The sequence below is a fragment of the Ciona robusta genome, chromosome 1 (assembly GCF_009617815.1).
Source record: "Ciona robusta chromosome 1, ASM961781v2".
Taxonomy (NCBI): Eukaryota; Metazoa; Chordata; class Ascidiacea; order Phlebobranchia; family Cionidae; genus Ciona; species Ciona robusta.
The window spans coordinates 6,637,888-6,656,154 of NC_143235.1; the positions used below are offsets into that span (position 1 = coordinate 6,637,888).

The following is an 18,267-nucleotide window of genomic DNA, read 5'->3' on the forward strand; positions in this document are numbered from 1 at the left end:
ATACATCTATAATTTTAAAACAATATTTTTAGTCTTATTATATATATAGTAGGGTGGGGGGGGGAAGACCTTTGGCACACAGTATTTAAATATCCTGATCTCGTTTTAAAAAGTTAACAACGGTCTACAGGAGTCGTAGGTTAGGGTTTCATAATTCTTTGAATTTTCTTTGTTTCCCACCAAATGCTACAAAAAAGAAAAAAATCTGTCCTATCTTCCCCCACCCTACTATACCCCAAATTTAAGCCTATTGACCTCCCTACTTATATGTCTCATGTACATATATCTCAGGCATACTCATAAAACTTAAACGAATTTTAGTTCATTTTATTAAACTCACGATGACGGATTATGTTTTATTCGTTCAAAACCGAATTTTAATACCTAACAGTTATCTTCTTTTATAATGTAATAGTAGATAAGATGGGACATCTTTGGCACATGATATCCAAATATACTGATCGTGTTTTAAGCAATTACCCATGGCCAATAGGAATTGTGAAGATATTTGATAAAACTTTATTTAATAGCAAATGGAGCAAGAAAATCGAATGAAAAGTTGTCCCATCTCCCCCCACCCTACTATAACATTCGGTTTTGTGTATCATCAAGTGGGTACCATCAAGCAGAATAATAGTATATAAACTTATTATAGTAGTATGCAGACGTGTTCTAGAATACCACTCTCTGATATATATCTATTAAATGAGAGGCCCTAAAATTCAGGCGAATCGTCTTTACAATTTCTTTCTCAGTCGTAGTTTTTCTGCCATACAGAATTGTTACAGTAGTGTGGGGAAAGATGGGACACCTTTTAACTCGATTTTTCCGACCCATTTAGTAGTAAACAAAGAACATTCAAATAATTACGAAACTATATCCTCACGACTCCGATAGACCGTTGTTAATTGTTTAAAACACGGTCAGGATAGTTTGATATTATGTGCTAAAGGTGTCCCATCTTCCCCCACCCCACTATATAACTTTTTTATCAAACTTCCGGTACGAAAAAAATAAATTTATTGTTTTGTGCGCACAAGATCGAAGATGAAAAGGTCGGTTACAATATAAACCAAAACCAATTAATGTTATGCTTGACCACTAGTTTTCAACAAATGTTGGAACAAGGTTTAATACGACACGGAACTTCCTGCATTTTGGTTTGTTGGGCTTGGCATTACATTTGGCGACAAACTTATTTGGAAGTTGTTTCGCAATGTGAACGAGGAATGATTGACACTTGCCTAAACCTGGATTCTTCTTGCACTTTGGTGGTACGAAGTCGTAAGGTGATGCAAGCTGCTTTATTTCAAGTACCGGCCGCCATTTTTTGCACTTTTTCGACTTTGGTTTCTTGACGCACTTTCGTATGAATCTTTTTGTGAGTTTTGTTGCAAGAATTTCCCAAAATAAACGACACTTCGATTTGCTCGGATTTTTCTTGCACTTTCGCGGAATGTTAATGCTCGCCATGGTGGTTGGGGGTTGAACCGTTGTTGTAGTTGTAGCGTGGGCTGTGGTGGTTGTCACTTTAAAACAATCTTTCTCGTCGGAACTGTCACTACAGTCGCTATACCGATCACACACATCTCGATGGCTTATACAACGCCCAGAGTCGACACATGTAAACCCATCACATGCGGTTTCCTTTAATAAAAAATATAATGAAGTCATCGGTTAATTTTTGACCAAACAAACATGATAGTCGCCTTACAGGGCATTCAGATTCATCAGACCAATCACTGCAGTCAGGAAAACCATCGCATAGTTGGTAACTAAACGCACACTTCTTGTCAGAATGGCAAGTGAATTCACACGTGTTTCCTGCGATAAAGTGTAAAATATTCAAAACACGATGGAAATAAGGGGTTTAGGTGCTAACGGTAGCCCATCTACTTCATATCACTGTGCAATATGATTGTTATAATACTAACCACAGTTGAACTCGTCTTCATCTGACAAATCCGGACAGTCATTTCTTCCATCACACAAGAAATCTATATTGATAGAGTTCACTCCATCCGAACATGGCCAAGTGTTAGGTTCCGTGCCTTCGGACGGTTGACCTAAAACAGATTGCGTTCAGCAAGAAACCCCAAATCCAAAACATTTATTCGTCTATACATCGAACGTTTGTAAATTAAAACAACTTACCAGCAACAAATGATAATATTAATCCCAACACAAGCAATTCCATATTCATTCTGTGACGACCAAAATAAATGTGGCGACCAAAATAAATTAAACGTGGCAACCTAAATACAACTTAAATCTTAAATTCAACCCAAGCACAGCTATCCAACTGAAATACAAGTAAGTAACTTGAAAGCTTTTAAGGCAAACCAACAAAACTGCGGTAATTACCAGCGGCGCAAAAAGCGCCGAATTCCAAAATCCTAAGCAGCCGTTTGTGTGGTAGAGATCTTATACAATGGTTTATAGTTGAATTTAATTGTGGTTTATTTAGCTCGGTGAGGAAAAACTCCGATTAGATCTTTAATCTCTTGTTTACCCAAAGTTTACATGGCACAGAAAGTAGCACAGGCTGTTAAACTCGGTGGGTAAACTACAAGTGGCAAAATACCATTACTATACATATTTTTCTTTTTTGTCCCGTCTTTCCCCACTTCATAGTTGTGTAGGTTTTTATTGCCAAACATTGAAGGGTTTGTTTTTTATCCAAAAATTTATACCTCAGGGGTTCATTAAATATGATAAAGTAATATAATAACACGATAATATATAATAGGGAAAGATAAGACATATTTTATTTTATTTTATTTTCTCGTCTCATTTAATAGTCAATAGGGTGGGTAAGATGGGAAATCTTTAACACATAGTATTCAAATATTCTGATTGTGTTTTAATCAAATAACGGTCTGTGGACACATGCGGTCGCGGTTTAATGATATAGTAGATTGGGGAAAGATGGGATGACGATTACATTGCCTTATATTTCCAAAATTGAAATACATGACGATTTTTGAGTAATACCACGAATTAGAACTATTATACCTTAAATAATTCAAAAAGCAACCCTTTTTTTTAAAAGGCAAACCTTTCCAAGTTTGGATTAAAAACATACAAAACTAAAACGTGGGGGAATTTTTTGGAACTTATAAAACTAGTTTAAACGTTCACACTCGCAAACTACAAAAAATTATTAGCTTTACTATGATTTACCGAACATTCAAAATTTACACTTTACTATTTGGCATTTTTTTACCTGTTCAAAAATACTGTTTTTATTTAACATACTTTTTAAATATTTAATAACTGTAATCGGCTTTGGTGCGCGATTTATTAAGTCGTGATAATACTCTCGAGTAATTCCGTAACATTTTTTGATTATCATTAAATAGGGGTCTGTGAAAAGAAAATTAAAAAATGTTGTGTCTGACAAAGTGTCCTATCTTCCCCCACCTACTATGTTTTTTGTTTACTACCAAATGGGACAAGAAAATTACCAAGCCACCACGTTAAGGGCAGGGTAGACCTTCCCGTCACCGCCGTTAATCGTTATAGGGGCACTGACATTATTTACATTATTGATATACAGACCGTTCTTGGCTTAAATACAATTACAATTTTTGAAATACAACTTTTTATATTTATATTTAAGACTTGAGTTTAATTATGACAAATTTTTATATTAAACACGCACTCCCGCCTATTTTTAAGCACGTAAGTGGTCATACAGATCATTTTTTGTCGATCAGTTGTTCTTATTTGGACAATCCACTGGGTTGGAGCAATTGTTGTTACGTGTTTTGCACAAGGACACATACGCCCATAATGGTAGCAACGACGAGTTTCTAGCGCTAGCGCCAGAAACAACATATAATTAATTCTAACTTCTAACATTACCGAATTACTGCCTGTTTATAGTTTGTCGAAATTCACAAAAACGAACGTATTTAAACGACAACAAGGTTAGCTAGTGTACATTTATAATTCAACATATGCTGCAGGGTTAATTACTATTATGCTAATCAGTGTTATACGTGCTCACTTATTAGAGCTTCGCTATCTTGTTGTAAAATACAATGTTTCATTTTTGGTGCATCGAATAGTAGGTGACGTCATATTTCACAGTAAGTTACTAAGTGTTGTCTTGTAGTGATTGTATGGTGTAAGGATGAAAATGATCAGTTAAGTTTCATCCACTAATTCCCAACCCGAGATCAATTTAGAGTCTAACACAGTATGAAGTTCTTCTAATTGTGTTTATTTCTAATAAGCACAGGGGGGTTTAGCTAACAGGCTTAACAGCCAATTATACCGCCACTGTATGAAACATTGCATGGGTCGCTATAAATTATGCATTTGGTAGGTTTTAAGGTGATAGTTGTTTGGTCTGGTTTGCACAGGTTGTTTTATTTGTGAAGGGAAGCAACCAATGTATTGTTGTGTATTGTGGGAACAACAAATAATATGGATGAAAACCTATCTTTGAAACTGTGGTCCACATTAAGATGTCATGGCACAGAAAGTCATTTAATATTTCTGAAAAAGTTTGTTCAACGTCCCAATGACTACTTACTAGTGATAACTAATGCAGAAGCCATTTTTATTGAAGTTTTAACATTTGAAGAAATAAAAGTGCGATGTAGGAATCTTAACAATCGACTTGAAGCTCCAGTTAAGAGCATTATCAGCCACATTGAACAGAGCCTCAACGATGATTTAAATCGAAACTTTTCTTTCACACCTGTTACTGGGGGTATGCATTTAAATTTAAATAACCTGTTTCATGAAATGCCCTTCACTTGGGTGTTCAAATGTGTAAGAGATCAATCTGGATTAATAAGAAGCACATTAATTGAACCACTGGTAATTACAGTTGCACGGCTTGTTTTGGAAAATGAGGCACTCAAGAATCTCTTGCATGAAAAAGATGAAGAATTAGAAGAATATGCGGAAATTGAGGGAGTTCAATCAAAGTTCACTATGAAGACAGATAAATTTTGTAAGGAAAAATTTGGTTTAAAAATTTGTCAAATGAAAGATTATGTCACGGTTTTGTCTGAGAATGCTCTCACAGCTGTTGCAGGTTCAGCATTTAACAATCAGTTAATTATGTCGTCAGAGCATCGTAAATCAAATGATGTTTCAACAAGATGTGAATCACCCTCTAAAGGAAACATTGCTGTGGTAGCAGCGGTAGATAAGTCACCTGTTAAAGTGATAAACAATAAACGCCGCATAGAAAAAAGCACTGAGAAGAGTGGCCATATAAATTATGATTCCGATAATGAATTACAACCAAGTTCATCTAAAATACCAAATATATCCAAGTTGTCACAAAAGGAAGCATCAGTAAATATTTGTAACGAAAAAACACACAGATCTTTGTTAAGCAAAAAAAAACCAAAAACTATAAATAAAACTCTTTTTTAAGTTTAATTTATGTTGGTAGTATAAAGTAATATGCCATGCACTTACATGTTTTTTAAACCAAAAATATTTTATAATTAAAACATTATGTATTGGTTATGGCTTTATGTTACTTGGTAAAAGAATGACTGTTCTGAAACAGGGCTCTATTTTTCTATATCTAATGTCTCTATAGCATTTTATTTACAATTTGTTTACAGGTAATTTCTCATTTTGAATATTTAATTATGCTGTACAGTTTGTAAACATAAATGAAAAATAATCTGACAAATAATATTCCCGAAGAAAAACTGGATAATGGAATTTCTGATTTACCCCTACATAAAGATGGTGCTCTGTTGATACCTATTTCTTCCAGGTAATGAAAATCTTTGAAATTTTCATACTTGATTGAATAATCCAGTGTGAAAATAAATAGATATATTAAATGCTTATATATTTATATACTCCTAATTTTTATTAATTGTACAGAAAATTGGTTGTAATAAGGAGTCCTTCTAGTTCAAGTGTGAGTAGCCATGAACCAACAACCCGAATTAAATCAAACAACTTACATTCAAAAAAAAAGTTAACACAACGTGATGCATTGCATTCAGCTGGAGGCACCGGAGTTTGTAGTCTTGGAAAACATCGCACTGTTGATGGAAGAGCAACCTTGCTAACACCAACCCATGCAGCAAAGTTATATGGCGTGGATAGCAACAATAAACTTAAACCAAGCAATCTTTTCAATAATGAAGTTAGGAGAAAACATACTGTTTCTTCCGATTCTGTTTCCTCATCCAATGTTGGACAAGATGATTCAACGGAAGGTTGTTTTGTTTCAGATGTTGATTCTTTCCACACAGATGCAAGTTTTAATTCTTTAATGTTACCACATTTCCCAGGGGTTGGTATCAACATAGCAACCACCTGTTCCAATTTCCCACAAACTGTAGCTGTCAACACTTCTACTGCAAACATGGGGATTGAGCATTTGGCCGACAGTAATCAAAATGTTGAACACGAAGTGTATAATTTGCAGCAAACTCAAACAGTGCAGGATAGGAAACATCAACTTGCATCTGCCTCTCTTGTGTTTAATACATTTTCAACCGATGATGAAACGGAATCAGTTATAACAAATATGACGACGGATAAAGAAGAAGATTCAGAAGAATCCTCATTATCATCTACCTCCTTTGATCAAGGACTAAGCATGCTGTCTAATGAGTATAGTGCAAATAATTCAACTGTAAGTTTAGTATGGCTTAATCATAATTACATCCGACTCATTAGTTAATAATGATTTCTATGACAGGTTGATGAAATGGTATGTAAATGTGAGCATGAGCAATGTAATACGAAGAGAAAAGAACTAGCACAAGATTTAAAAGTAAGAAATGGTTGAGTACGTGGCTGCCATAGGATTCCCATTAGTAAAAGTTGTACCATCTTATAAATTCAATTTGGCTCACTCTAAACACCAGAGGTTCGGTTTTCCGGATCCTCTTTGTTAATATGCGTATATACAATAATATACAAGCAACGAACATTGGATGCCGAATTTTAGTTTGTTCTACCGATTGTCTTTGGATCAGTCTGTATGATTCTTATTCCTAGGCTGCAATGTGAAGATATGTTAGTACAATCGCTTTTGCGTTTTATCTGTTTTATTAATTGTGTTAGTGCAAGTAGTTGCCAGATACATTTAGATATTGCAGTGCAACGATCATAAAAAATGATTTTATATATTATATAGGCATTAAAAAAGTACTTTTAATTAATAACCTACTAAAGGGACTATTTTAAACCTGGCAATACAAATTTTAGCTTGTATGGAAACATGTTCATTAGTTTATTTCCGTGAATTGGTATTTAGCCTATACATGTGCTTTGGATTCCTCCCAGTACTTCAAGACCTTTCCGAAACATTTTATTTTTTTACTGCTGTCTCCTCATATTAGCTTCCAAATTAAAGTTGTAGCCATTTTGCTTTAAAATGATGTAAGTTCCAAATCCCAACATGACATCACTTGTACTTGATATTTAATTGATTTCTGAGGCTAAATTACAAAGAAATCCCAACCGCGAAAAAATGTGATAAAAGTTTAATATTACAGCTAAATTATTTAATATAAATGTATAAAATCATTTTTGTATAAGCATTTGCACTGTTATATCTAAATGTAGGAGACGGAGATAACTAATTATTCTTCCTCCAACATAAAACGTACTGAAGAAAGTATAATAAAAAAATAAAAAACGGTACAGCGATTGCATTACCATAACTCCGAATTCCAGCCTGAAGATATGTTGTACTATTCTAAAGATAATAGATAGCTAAGTCAGAAATGTAGAACAAGCTAAAATTCTACATCTAATGTTGCTTGTATATTATTGTATACACGCATTTTAACTTGAACGCTTTTTGGATAAAATAGATATTATAGACTCCTCCCAATCTCCAGGATTTTTGCTACGATTACTACACATGGTAATCCTATTGCAACCGTGTACGTCTAGTCCTCTACCTGTGCTTACAAGTATTTTATTATGCACAGCTCAGTGCGTTGAACAATGGTTAGCGTGCCTGTCTCTACCCCAGTAGATGTGGGTTTGAGCTGATACAGCTAACATTGTATATGTCTGTTTTTGGTTTGTCTAAATTGTCAGTCATACTTTTATATGTTTGGTATGCTGCCCAATGGGAATTTTAAATGAGTCATGTGACAAACAAAAACAATATTGGTACAAATGTGTAGATTTAATTTAAACATTACATTGGAAAATGTAAAAAAAAACAATGTCAATTATATATATAAATGTATCATGTATAATATTAAGTACTAATTGGTATGATACATGTTTTTCTTAAAGCTTGCTGAAGCTGACATAGCTATCCTTGTATCAAGCAAACAACAATTACAACTTGACATTTATGAAATATCTGAAGAAAAGAATAAATTATATGATCAGTTAAAAACATCTCAAACAGAACTTGCTGTACGTGATAAAGAATTAAAGTTTTTCAAGAAGCAAATGGAAAGTAAGATGGTAAGAACTTTTGAATATTCGGTTGGGTTTTGCTTATATTCTATATATATAATATATAGTTAAATATATAAATACTTTATACCTCTGTTGTTTTTTAGGAAGTGTGGGAGACTCACAAAACATCCATGAACGAATATGTGAAGCAACTGAAACTGGAGTTGTCAGAAACATCGCAGTTGCTTGAGTTGACTCAGGTTGACAGAGATCGGAATAAAAATGAATTAAATGAAAAAAAACGAGAAGTTGAAAATGTAATGAATCGAAATAAATCGCTTCAAGAAGAGGTAATTTAAAGCTAACAAGTTGTAACAACATAAGCAAATGAAATATTTTATAATAAAGATTATTTACTTCAGTGTAGTGAAATGCATGGTAAAGTGTTACGGTTGGAATCATTTATTGAAAAAAGCTCGAATGAAAATGTTGAATCTGAAAATAACTTCTCCCAACTTCGACTTGTAAGAGAGGAATATTCAATGCAACTCCTAACTAAAGATCGTCAACTTGCAGATACAAAAAACCAACTACAAAAAGTAGAAGACCGGTAAACAAAATGTTTAGAAAATAGGCTAAAATATAAGATGTTTAAATATTATTTGTCTATTTGATCAACTGTTTTAACACCAACACCAAATACACATGGTATCATATGCTGGTGACTTATATTGTTTATCAACTGTTAAAAATGATACATATATATATATATATATGCATATATATATATATATCACCAGCATATATATATATACTTAATTTTTAACCCCAGGTTACTGTTAACAAATGAAGCTCATGATAAATTAAAAAATGAGTCTGCCAACGTAAGAAAGGCGCTTATGATGCAAACTTCATCGGTTAACCAACTTCAATCTCAACTCTCCATTAAAAGTGAAGAAAAACATTCTCTTGATGCAGTGGTAGCCAAACTACATAAGGACTTGTTTCATGTTGAAATGTGCCTTACAAAACTTAAACAGGAAATTTCTGACAAGGTCAATATTTTAAAACATTTATCATTTTGGTCATAGTAAGATCATATATATATTAAATAGTCCAGACCATGCTCATACAAGTTGGTTTTGAATAATAATATCTCCCTAATAAATAGTATCAGTAGTATTTTTTTATTAAAATATTATTTAGTTGTGCCCCCCCCCAAAAAAAAAATATGTTTGCAGCAAAACATGACGTGTTACCCACATACGTTTTCTGTTTATTTTACCTAAAAATTATGTGTTAGGTATTGATACACAGGCACCAATCAGGCATGATTACTTGGCACAGGTTAAATTCCTATATCATATTGTAACTTAAAATACAGGTATAAATATATTTTTTGGGAAAAATGACAAATTTTAAAAATCTCAAAGTGACAAAAACTAATATTCCACTAACACTATGCTTGGTGGGCTATTTTGTGTGGTTAGCCTTTGCTTTATAGTCAGTAACTGTCGAAATATTGTATTGTCATGTTACAGTGCCGGGTGCCAGCCAGTGCGTTTTTTTTTTGACAACTTTGAAGTCTGATTTTTCAAACGTTAAAACCTGTAAATTAAAGCCACAAAGTAGCTGTAAATTTGTTACTAGTCCTAAAACTTTGTTTTTGTATAAAAGTCTGAAAACCCCTGGTCTGGGCTCCTTAATTTAAATTACAACCAACTAACAACAGTAAATATTCACTGTTTTACCATTTACAAAATTTTAATTTTATTTAGTCTAACATTGTCGCAAGAGAAGAAGGCGTGAAACAACAGTTGGAAATGCAACGTAAAGTCTTTAAGGAAGAAAGGGTTTCATTTAAACAAGAAACTCAACTTCTTAAGCAAAGAATTATGGAGAAAAAGAATGAAGTATGTTGTACATTTGTACAATAATAAAACTTATGCTATAAGGAATTCTCGCAAATTAGGCTATTTCTTTGAATTACACGTTTTGTCATTGTTTTTAAGCTTTACTATAAACCATGGGCCCTGGTCCAGGGCGTCTGTACCTGCTAACTGCGGTTTGAATGCGACCTGTTTAACCTTTTGGGGCAAAGTAATGCAAATAATGCATTCTGATACAATTATTTTAAAAAATTTCATAAGGTTACTTATAATTGGTAAAAACTCTTCCAGTTGGTATTATCCATAATACCATCTAGTAATAAGTGACATAATGAATTTTTTTACATCATCAGTTTAAAAAATCCATTTAGTTTGGTAATAAACCAACCAGGAGTCAACTACGCCATAGATGTATAACAAATGTTACATATCTATGGCTGTTGATTATTTCATCAGAGTAGTAACAACAATTAGCAAATGTTGTAACATTAATATGTATGTTTAAAAAATCTTTAATAAAGTTGAAAACATTATTAAAGATCTTTACAAATACTAAAACACATTTAATATATTTTTGGTAACCAGCACTTGACAAGTGCAAAAATTATAATTTCATTTCATTAAACAGGTTGTTGAGTTGCAGAGAAAAGTGGTAAAAGTTGAAAGTGAACATGTTAGAACAAAAGAAGAAATGCAGAAACTTACAGAGAAAACAAAACTTCACGCTGATCATTTGGCTTGGTAATATTATTATATTTCATAAGAAAACTTAGTATACTGGTACAGTAGGGTGGGGGAAGATGGGACACCTTTAGCACATAATACCTAAATGTCTTGATCTTGTTTTAAACAATTAACAACGGTCTATGGGAGTTGTGAGGATACTGTTTTATAATTCGTTGCATTTTCTTTGTTTACTACCAAATTGGGCGAGAAAAAAGAATGAAAAGGTGTCCCATCTTCCCCCAACCTACTATATATTATGTTTTTAAATATTTAGGTTTTCATTTGAAATATTAAATATGTTATAGATACTGGATTAGATGCACGGTACATACAAGGTTTAAATTGATTACAAATTCATTGATTTATTAAAATAAATTAACATTTTGACTTGTGAAATATCCCAAACTGTTAAACTTTATCTAAACATACCTTGTTTTCGTAGCCAAGTAAAGGAAAATGCACAAACTTGTTCAGAGTATGAAATTAAGTACGAGAAATTGCAATGTTTGTATCAAGATGCTGTAACTGTAAAAGATAAATCTCAGGTAAGTAATATCAACTAATTCTTTACAGGTATAATAGGGGATAGTAAATCATATTATACAATTCTACATTTGTTTGCAGTCTGAATTGGAAAAGACAATTGCCAAGTTTGAAAGAAAAGAAGAAGAATTATTAAGACTACAAAAAGAATTAGCCATGATGTCAGAAAAACTCAAACAAAACACTTTGCTTATTGAATTGAAAAACAAAGAGTCTTTAAAATGGAAGGAACATCTTCAAATAGTTACAAATGAGAGAGATAAACAAGTTGTGGAAGTAAGTTATGTTTTCTAGGTTTTATTTGCTCTATTTATTTTTTCAAATCTTTTTGCTTGTCCCTGTATATTAAAAATATAAAAATAAACCTTTTTTTACACAAGGTGACTCAATTAAGGCAGAATGTTTTGATGCAACAACAGAATGTTGGTCGTGCAGATCATTCACACGAACAAAAGGAGATGTTAGCTGAGTTACAGACTACAAAACTAAACTTAATTGCCAAAGTTGAACAAATGCAATTAGTGGAAGATAAAATGAAGACTGAGATGTTAAAACAAGAGGAAAATTTGATAAAACAAACAAGGGATGTTGCTCAGCTTGAAGAGATGAACTTAAATCTGCAAAATAAAGTATTAGAAATAGAGGAAAGTTATAATAAGGTGAGTGTACGTGTTCTCGGTATGAAGCACTAAGACTAAAGTTTTGTAAATTTTCATCAAATGATGTTTGATCTTTAAAATAATGGCATTTTAATGTCCTGCTAATAGGTTTAGTTTAAATTTAACTTCATTTGGCCTTACTATACTTTATTGTACTTATTGTTTGGGTTAAATAGTGAAATATAAAGCATCGGGTTTTTTGTTTTATACAAAATATGGAAAAGGTCTTACTCTTCACTATGTAGTATACTATTTTGTTTAAAAACAGCTCACGTCTTACTCTCTTATATTATTTTGTTTCATAAATGTATGAAAATAATAAAAGGCAAGAGTATAAATACAAATAGGTAAGATGTTATTATATATGTTCTTAACAAAATGATATAAACTTTGGTTTACTCATAATGAAAGAACAACTTTTGTTCTGCAGCGTCTTAAAGAACTGAGCAAACTAAATCAAAAAGCTAAATTGGAAATCTCTGATTTAACTGAGTATAACAGTGAGCTTCGTAACTCAAATGAAGAATTCAAGATACAGTTTGCTTGTGAAAAGCAAAGAGTAATGGATAAATCAAATGTACGTACTATTTGATTTTAAATATTTATTTCTAAAATAATGCAGAACTCTAACCCTCATTGTTTATAAATCGTAAACATTGATTATATGGTTTGGCTTAAATGGAAGATTTATCTTCTTGATTAAAAAAAGATGCATATGAAGATATGATCATGTACCACATGGTCCACATACAGTAATACACAAATTATCTTAACACTCTAATTTAATGTTTTTACAAATGTTTTTCAATTCTCTTCGCAAGATTTGTAATTTAATATACTCCACAACAACTTGGTAAAGAATGTTTCTTTAAAATGTTGATGAAGTAAAAAGTGCTTGGTGCTTCCTTTATTAATATTTTAACTGCTACAGGAAGTTTCAAGTTTGCTTACAAAGCTTGAGTTACTAAATGAAGAAGTACAAACAGCAAAACAAGAAATGAATTCTCTGAATATACAATTGGTAAATGCGCTGGAACAAAAGGAGGAATATAAAGAAAGGGAATCAAACATTTGTGAGTGCTGAAGTTCATATTGTCAAACTTTATCAATTTATTTCTTTTTTAAATTCAGATTAGTTAAAATAGATATCCGAAATAATTATAATAAAGTAATTTGTTTTGTCAATTAATGTTTAAAAACACTGATATAGACAAACCTACTAATCATTGCAGATATATCGTGGATATTAATAATGTAACAAACTGTTTATAATTTATTTATTCCAGCTGAACATGTTAAGTTTGTTACAACGGAACGAGACAAATTAAAACAAGCAGTTTCCCAACAACAACAATATCTCGCATCGTTACAAAAACATTACCAGCAATGGGGGGAACAAATCAAAGCTAAATTACAACATTCTCAAATTAAGGAAGAAAAATTTCCACAAACAGGTAAAGTTCGAATCATTTGTCTAACATGTCTTATTGCATTACTTGTGTTGTTTATACACACCTAGTGCATTGTGGTGAATGTTCTTTCTTTTTTTGGACAATTTGGGTTACTTATTGCTAATAGTGATCAATGGGTTGAGGCAATTACAGTTTAGCTGATTACTCCATGACAAACATATTTACAATTATCCAATAATGTCTATCAAACATGTAAACAACCTTGAAGTTTTCTCACTTCTCCATTCTCATGAATTATCATCATATCATTGAAGTTTTTTTTATCTGAATTGTTTTTAACAGATGTTTCAACCCAGACAAGCTGTGAGTCTACAGAACTACTACATAATCAACGCCAATCTACAAACGATTCATCAGCAACTTACACTGATGTAAAACAAACCAACTCTTGTAAAGAGACAAACGAAAACTCTTTTTCCAGGCTTTCCTTTACGAAAGAAAACAATGTTTCAAACTCTTTACAATCAACTTCTCCGACTATTTGTAATCCAACATCTTCGCAATCAAACATTTGTAATATTTCTTTAAACCAACCCCAAACTGTGATAAATAACTCAAACGAGATATCATCCATTGGTGCTGACTATAATGTGAGGCATGCATCCTGCCAAACTGCCAATAGTAATTCTGTAACTTGTACTTGCCACCAAGCAGGGGATCTGAACCTAAACCGATCCATTGAAGAGAAATTACAAATCATGCAATCATCTGTTTCAACACAAACTAATGAAAGCAACCTCCCGATAATTCCTAATCCGTCAGATGTTGCATGTTTGTTTAAAACAAGCGATGCAGCAAAGTTAAAAGCATACAAACAAACTGTGAAAATACTGAGGAAAAAATTGAAAGAAGCTGAAGACAAATCAACAGCTTCTGATATGAAGATATCAGATTTATTAAAAGAAATTGGAATTTTAAAAAATGAAACAAAAGCTTTGATTCCATCTCCATTAGATGATGATGGTATGAAGGTTAAAACAAGTAGATTGTGTGAGGAATTAAGTCAATGGAAGGATGCCGCAGAACATAAGGAAAAAGAAAACATAGCTTTACAGGTTTTTTATACATGCTTCTATCAACCCATATTAATGCATTGGAATTCTGCATTATTTAAATAAAAAAATTATTCTCTTTACTGACATATTTTGTGAAGATAAATGAACATATTTTGTTTGCTTATTCAGGAGCTCGTAACATTTGTTTAAGTTTTGTTTTTTTCCATCATTTGTTGTAATGAAAATCAATTAATAATGACGTTTGTGTAGATTCAGATGACTGAGATGAAGAGATTGCATGGATTAGAATTCACCGAATTGAAGAAGAACAGAATGTTGCATTATGATAAGAAGCTTGATGAAGCTAATGGAAGACTTGAATTGCTGGTTGATGCCAACAAGAAATTAAGGATCACAATTCAAAATCTTGAGGTTTACACATCTTAAGAATGATTTACTATAAATTCTTGTGCATTAGAACGGTCTAGATGAGCCTTAAAAAATTTACTTAATAAAAGCATGCAACATATATTTTACTATATGAAACCTGTTTTTTCATTTTTTAGTTGATTTTTTTTTAAACTTAAATGTAAAATACGATAGTTGCAATCTAGTGTACAAGTTGTTATTTAACAGATAAAGCTGAAAAAAGTTAGTTATCATCTCGATGAAACTCGCCGCGACAAACTTCGATATCAGGAAAGATCAAAGAAATTACAAAAAAATCTTCGTTCACTTTCATGGTTGTCGTCATTCAATCAAAGAAATAAACAAGATTCTTCAATAAATAGTTCTGGTAAAATATTTATAATTTATTGAATAAAACAACTTACATGCTTTAATCCCTTTCTACTAATATTGCGTGATTGTAGCTAATAATAAAGTGTGTTGTGTAGGTTGTTTGTTAGATGAAACTATGAAGAACACAACTACACCAGCTTCTGTTACTGACGTAGACGACATGTTAAAAAACCTCAGGTCAGTTCAAGCTAACATAATATATATTAACATTTAGTGTGAAAGAGCTCTTACCACAATACTTTGTTTTTGTTGTCTTAACAAGGCACCTGGCAGGCACGAACATGTGCATTTAAATTTTCATGAACAAAGTTAACCTTAGCATGGGCTGTTTTTTTTACATGGTATCTATTTTTGCAAACTAAAAACTTGTCTGTGACTTTATTTTATTCCTGGCTAACATATTTCTCTCGTTAAAAACACAGAAAGGAAGTTTCAATGCTGGAGAAACAATTAACTGAACATAACTCAGCTGTCAGTGAGACAAACACAAGTTGGAGGGAGATTTGTGGGATAAATGTGAATCATTCTAATTAATAGACATTATACATACTCTTGTTGGAACACCGTTATTGCTACAAACATACCATACGATACCTATCTCGTGTTTATTTTTTTAAACTAAAACCAACTTTCATGAGTTTTTGCGTGCCTTGTTCTTGCATGAATGTCCATCTGCCTAAAAACTTAAATTACTTTCTCTAGTATTTATTCTTACTGCTATTGTTTGTATTTTCAGATGCACTTGCTTCTTTCATTATTAAGTACTAGAAATTCTTTGCTGCATGACGCGTTTATGAGTTACTGAAGCATGCTGCGATTTTTTTTTTCACTGTTATGAAAAATTTATTCTTCATGTTTGCAGTATAATATATTTATATTAAATGCAATATATTTGTGTGGGGTGTGGTCTCGGTCGTTGCTCTACTATTCATTAAAACTATTTAAGTTCTACCACGTTCATTGTTTCCCAACGTTTGGCTGTTAATATTTGAACGATGTCGTTTACTTCTGATGTAATAATTCCAATTGTTCTTCTTTGTCCTCAACCGTTATGAATTGTGGTATCGAATGAATAACGGTTGTGCGACTCTCTCTTGTTAACGGTTCTTGAAATATTTCCTGTCATTTTTTATTTATCGAACGTGATGAGTGCCTTAACGAAAACCGTTACAAAAGGGCGACCGTTTTAAACTTTGGCGTGTTTATTTAGGCTGCTGTGGCGATAGTAGTAGCGAGAGGTAAAGGAAGTTAAGTTTTTGTATTTCTTCCGCTTAATCTCAGTGCGTTGTTCAAACCGTTAAATAAAACCGACATCCTACGTGCGCGTCCACCTTGTAAAATATTTAGGTTAACAAAAAAAGTTATTCGCGTTGTCGTATGTAAAATCAAAATTTCAATTTTGATTATTCACGCAATGAAACTCGTGTAATAGTTATCACAATTAAAGTACCATGCTGACAGCCAAGTTAATGAAGCCATAAACCCATCAACTCCTATAATTTGATTAAAATTTTAAAATGTCAAACCCCTTTATATTGAAAGTGATCCGAGGTGTGAAAGGTTGCTGATGATAAAGCTGCTTCACGTCAGAAGTGGGTTACGTCACTACAACCAAATGTTGGAGTGCCATCTAATTGTTGACTGAAACTCTCTATGAAAGCAACCGATCCACTGTGGCCAAGTGTTCGCATTTACAAACACAGTTGCGCGCTTTAAAGTGATGTAGGAGTGTCTTCGAAACAGCCTAGGTTTAGACAAGCACTAAGTATGTTGCTGTCTATGCGTGCGATTCTACGAGAGAAGTAATATTTCATTTGCGCAATATGATTCACCGATTTAAAATGTGGCCTACCTAAACAATAATTCATTTTCTCAGTTAGTAAAATATCCGACATAGTAAGAGAAGTTGTATATGTCATTAATTCTTCGCAGAACTGCTGATGTTTAATATAATACCGTGGGGTAGGATGGGACACCACCAACACATATAATACATCTTGATCGTGTTTTAAACAATTAACAACAATCTATGGAAGTCGTAAGGATACGGTTTTATAGTTCTTGGAACGCTCTTTGTTTACTATCAAACGGGACGAGAAAATAGTATTTAAAGCTATCCCATCTTATCTCACCCAACTAATATGTTTAAATCCAAAAGGAAACTTTTTACGGCTTAGGTAATGTTATTTAATCTGCATTCAATAATAGTTCGGGGTCATGTATGGTTCTTTGGGATATTTTGTAATTGTTGAGGCCGGTAATACCTTTTTCTATTCGTACGGTAACTTGGTTACGAAATATGAAATGTATAAAAGGTACGCGCAATGTGAAAGTGCGTGAAGTTAAATACTGACAATATGCTAGAAAGGACCAATTTTAAATTCGTCTTTTGTTAACTAAGTTTTTTTTGTTTCTACTTTTTATTTTTAAGGGCAGTTTTATGATAAGGGAGAAAGAAACATCAAGTTAGTTTTGATAAGCGAGCTGGAGAATATCTTGTCAGATCTTAAACGTTATTTTATTTTTACGAATCTCTCAATTCGGTAGAATTGTTTTGTCGGCTACGGGCGATCTACATTTACTTAACTATATACACAGTTTGTAGCAATTTACTTAAATATAATAGGGTGGGGGAAGATGGGACATCTTGTTTTCTCTTTCCATTTGGTAGTAAACAACGAACATTCCAAGAATTATGAAACCGTATCCTTACGACTTCCACAGACCATTGTTATAATTCTATAAAACACGATCAGGCTATTTGGAAATTATGTGTTAAAGGTGTCCCATCTTTCCCCACCCTACTATATATATA

General features: G+C 32.6%; 3 protein-coding genes across 3 annotated transcripts; 2 read left to right on the forward strand and 1 right to left on the reverse strand.

Moving 5' to 3' along the window:
- Window positions 1–1,003: 1,003 nt before the first annotated feature.
- LOC149741885 (uncharacterized) lies at window positions 1,004–2,333 on the reverse strand. The gene is made up of 4 exons (XM_089891431.1): window positions 2,155–2,333; window positions 1,935–2,066; window positions 1,715–1,824; window positions 1,004–1,647 (listed from the first exon to the last, which is right to left on the reverse strand). The coding sequence occupies exons 1-4, from the start codon at window positions 2,201–2,203 to the stop codon at window positions 1,102–1,104; spliced, it is 837 nt and encodes a 278-aa protein (XP_089747557.1). The 5' UTR covers window positions 2,204–2,333; the 3' UTR covers window positions 1,004–1,101.
- Window positions 2,334–4,062: 1,729 nt separating this feature from the next.
- LOC149741886 (uncharacterized) lies at window positions 4,063–5,597 on the forward strand. Its single transcript, XM_089894104.1, has 2 exons — window positions 4,063–4,723; window positions 4,844–5,597. The coding sequence occupies exons 1-2, from the start codon at window positions 4,435–4,437 to the stop codon at window positions 5,398–5,400; spliced, it is 846 nt and encodes a 281-aa protein (XP_089750230.1). The 5' UTR covers window positions 4,063–4,434; the 3' UTR covers window positions 5,401–5,597.
- On the forward strand, window positions 4,846–16,643 carry LOC149741887 (uncharacterized). Its single transcript, XM_089894103.1, has 21 exons — window positions 4,846–4,969; window positions 5,598–5,755; window positions 5,869–6,631; window positions 6,698–6,772; window positions 8,257–8,433; window positions 8,532–8,717; window positions 8,790–8,977; window positions 9,200–9,422; window positions 10,146–10,280; window positions 10,885–10,997; window positions 11,425–11,527; window positions 11,607–11,801; window positions 11,906–12,184; window positions 12,615–12,761; window positions 13,116–13,257; window positions 13,471–13,638; window positions 13,939–14,711; window positions 14,922–15,083; window positions 15,288–15,447; window positions 15,548–15,629; window positions 15,875–16,643. The coding sequence occupies exons 2-21, from the start codon at window positions 5,649–5,651 to the stop codon at window positions 15,984–15,986; spliced, it is 4,290 nt and encodes a 1,429-aa protein (XP_089750229.1). The 5' UTR covers window positions 4,846–4,969; window positions 5,598–5,648; the 3' UTR covers window positions 15,987–16,643.
- Window positions 16,644–18,267: the final 1,624 nt, after the last annotated feature.

Coding starts and splice junctions, on each gene's coding strand:
- LOC149741887 (XM_089894103.1), top strand. CDS start 5,649: ATGAAAAATAATCTGACAAATAATATTCCCGAAGAAAAACTGGATAAT. Junction 12,185..12,614: donor TAGAGGAAAGTTATAATAAG/GTGAGTGTACGT, acceptor TTTGTTCTGCAG/CGTCTTAAAGAACTGAGCAA. Junction 15,630..15,874: donor GACATGTTAAAAAACCTCAG/GTCAGTTCAAGC, acceptor TTAAAAACACAG/AAAGGAAGTTTCAATGCTGG.
- LOC149741886 (XM_089894104.1), top strand. CDS start 4,435: ATGGATGAAAACCTATCTTTGAAACTGTGGTCCACATTAAGATGTCAT. Junction 4,724..4,843: donor TTTCACACCTGTTACTGGGG/GTATGCATTTAA, acceptor TGGTAATTACAG/TTGCACGGCTTGTTTTGGAA.
- LOC149741885 (XM_089891431.1), bottom strand. CDS start 2,203: ATGAATATGGAATTGCTTGTGTTGGGATTAATATTATCATTTGTTGCT. Junction 2,067..2,154: donor AATATTATCATTTGTTGCTG/GTAAGTTGTTTT, acceptor AATCTGTTTTAG/GTCAACCGTCCGAAGGCACG. Junction 1,648..1,714: donor CTGATGAATCTGAATGCCCT/GTAAGGCGACTA, acceptor TTTTTATTAAAG/GAAACCGCATGTGATGGGTT.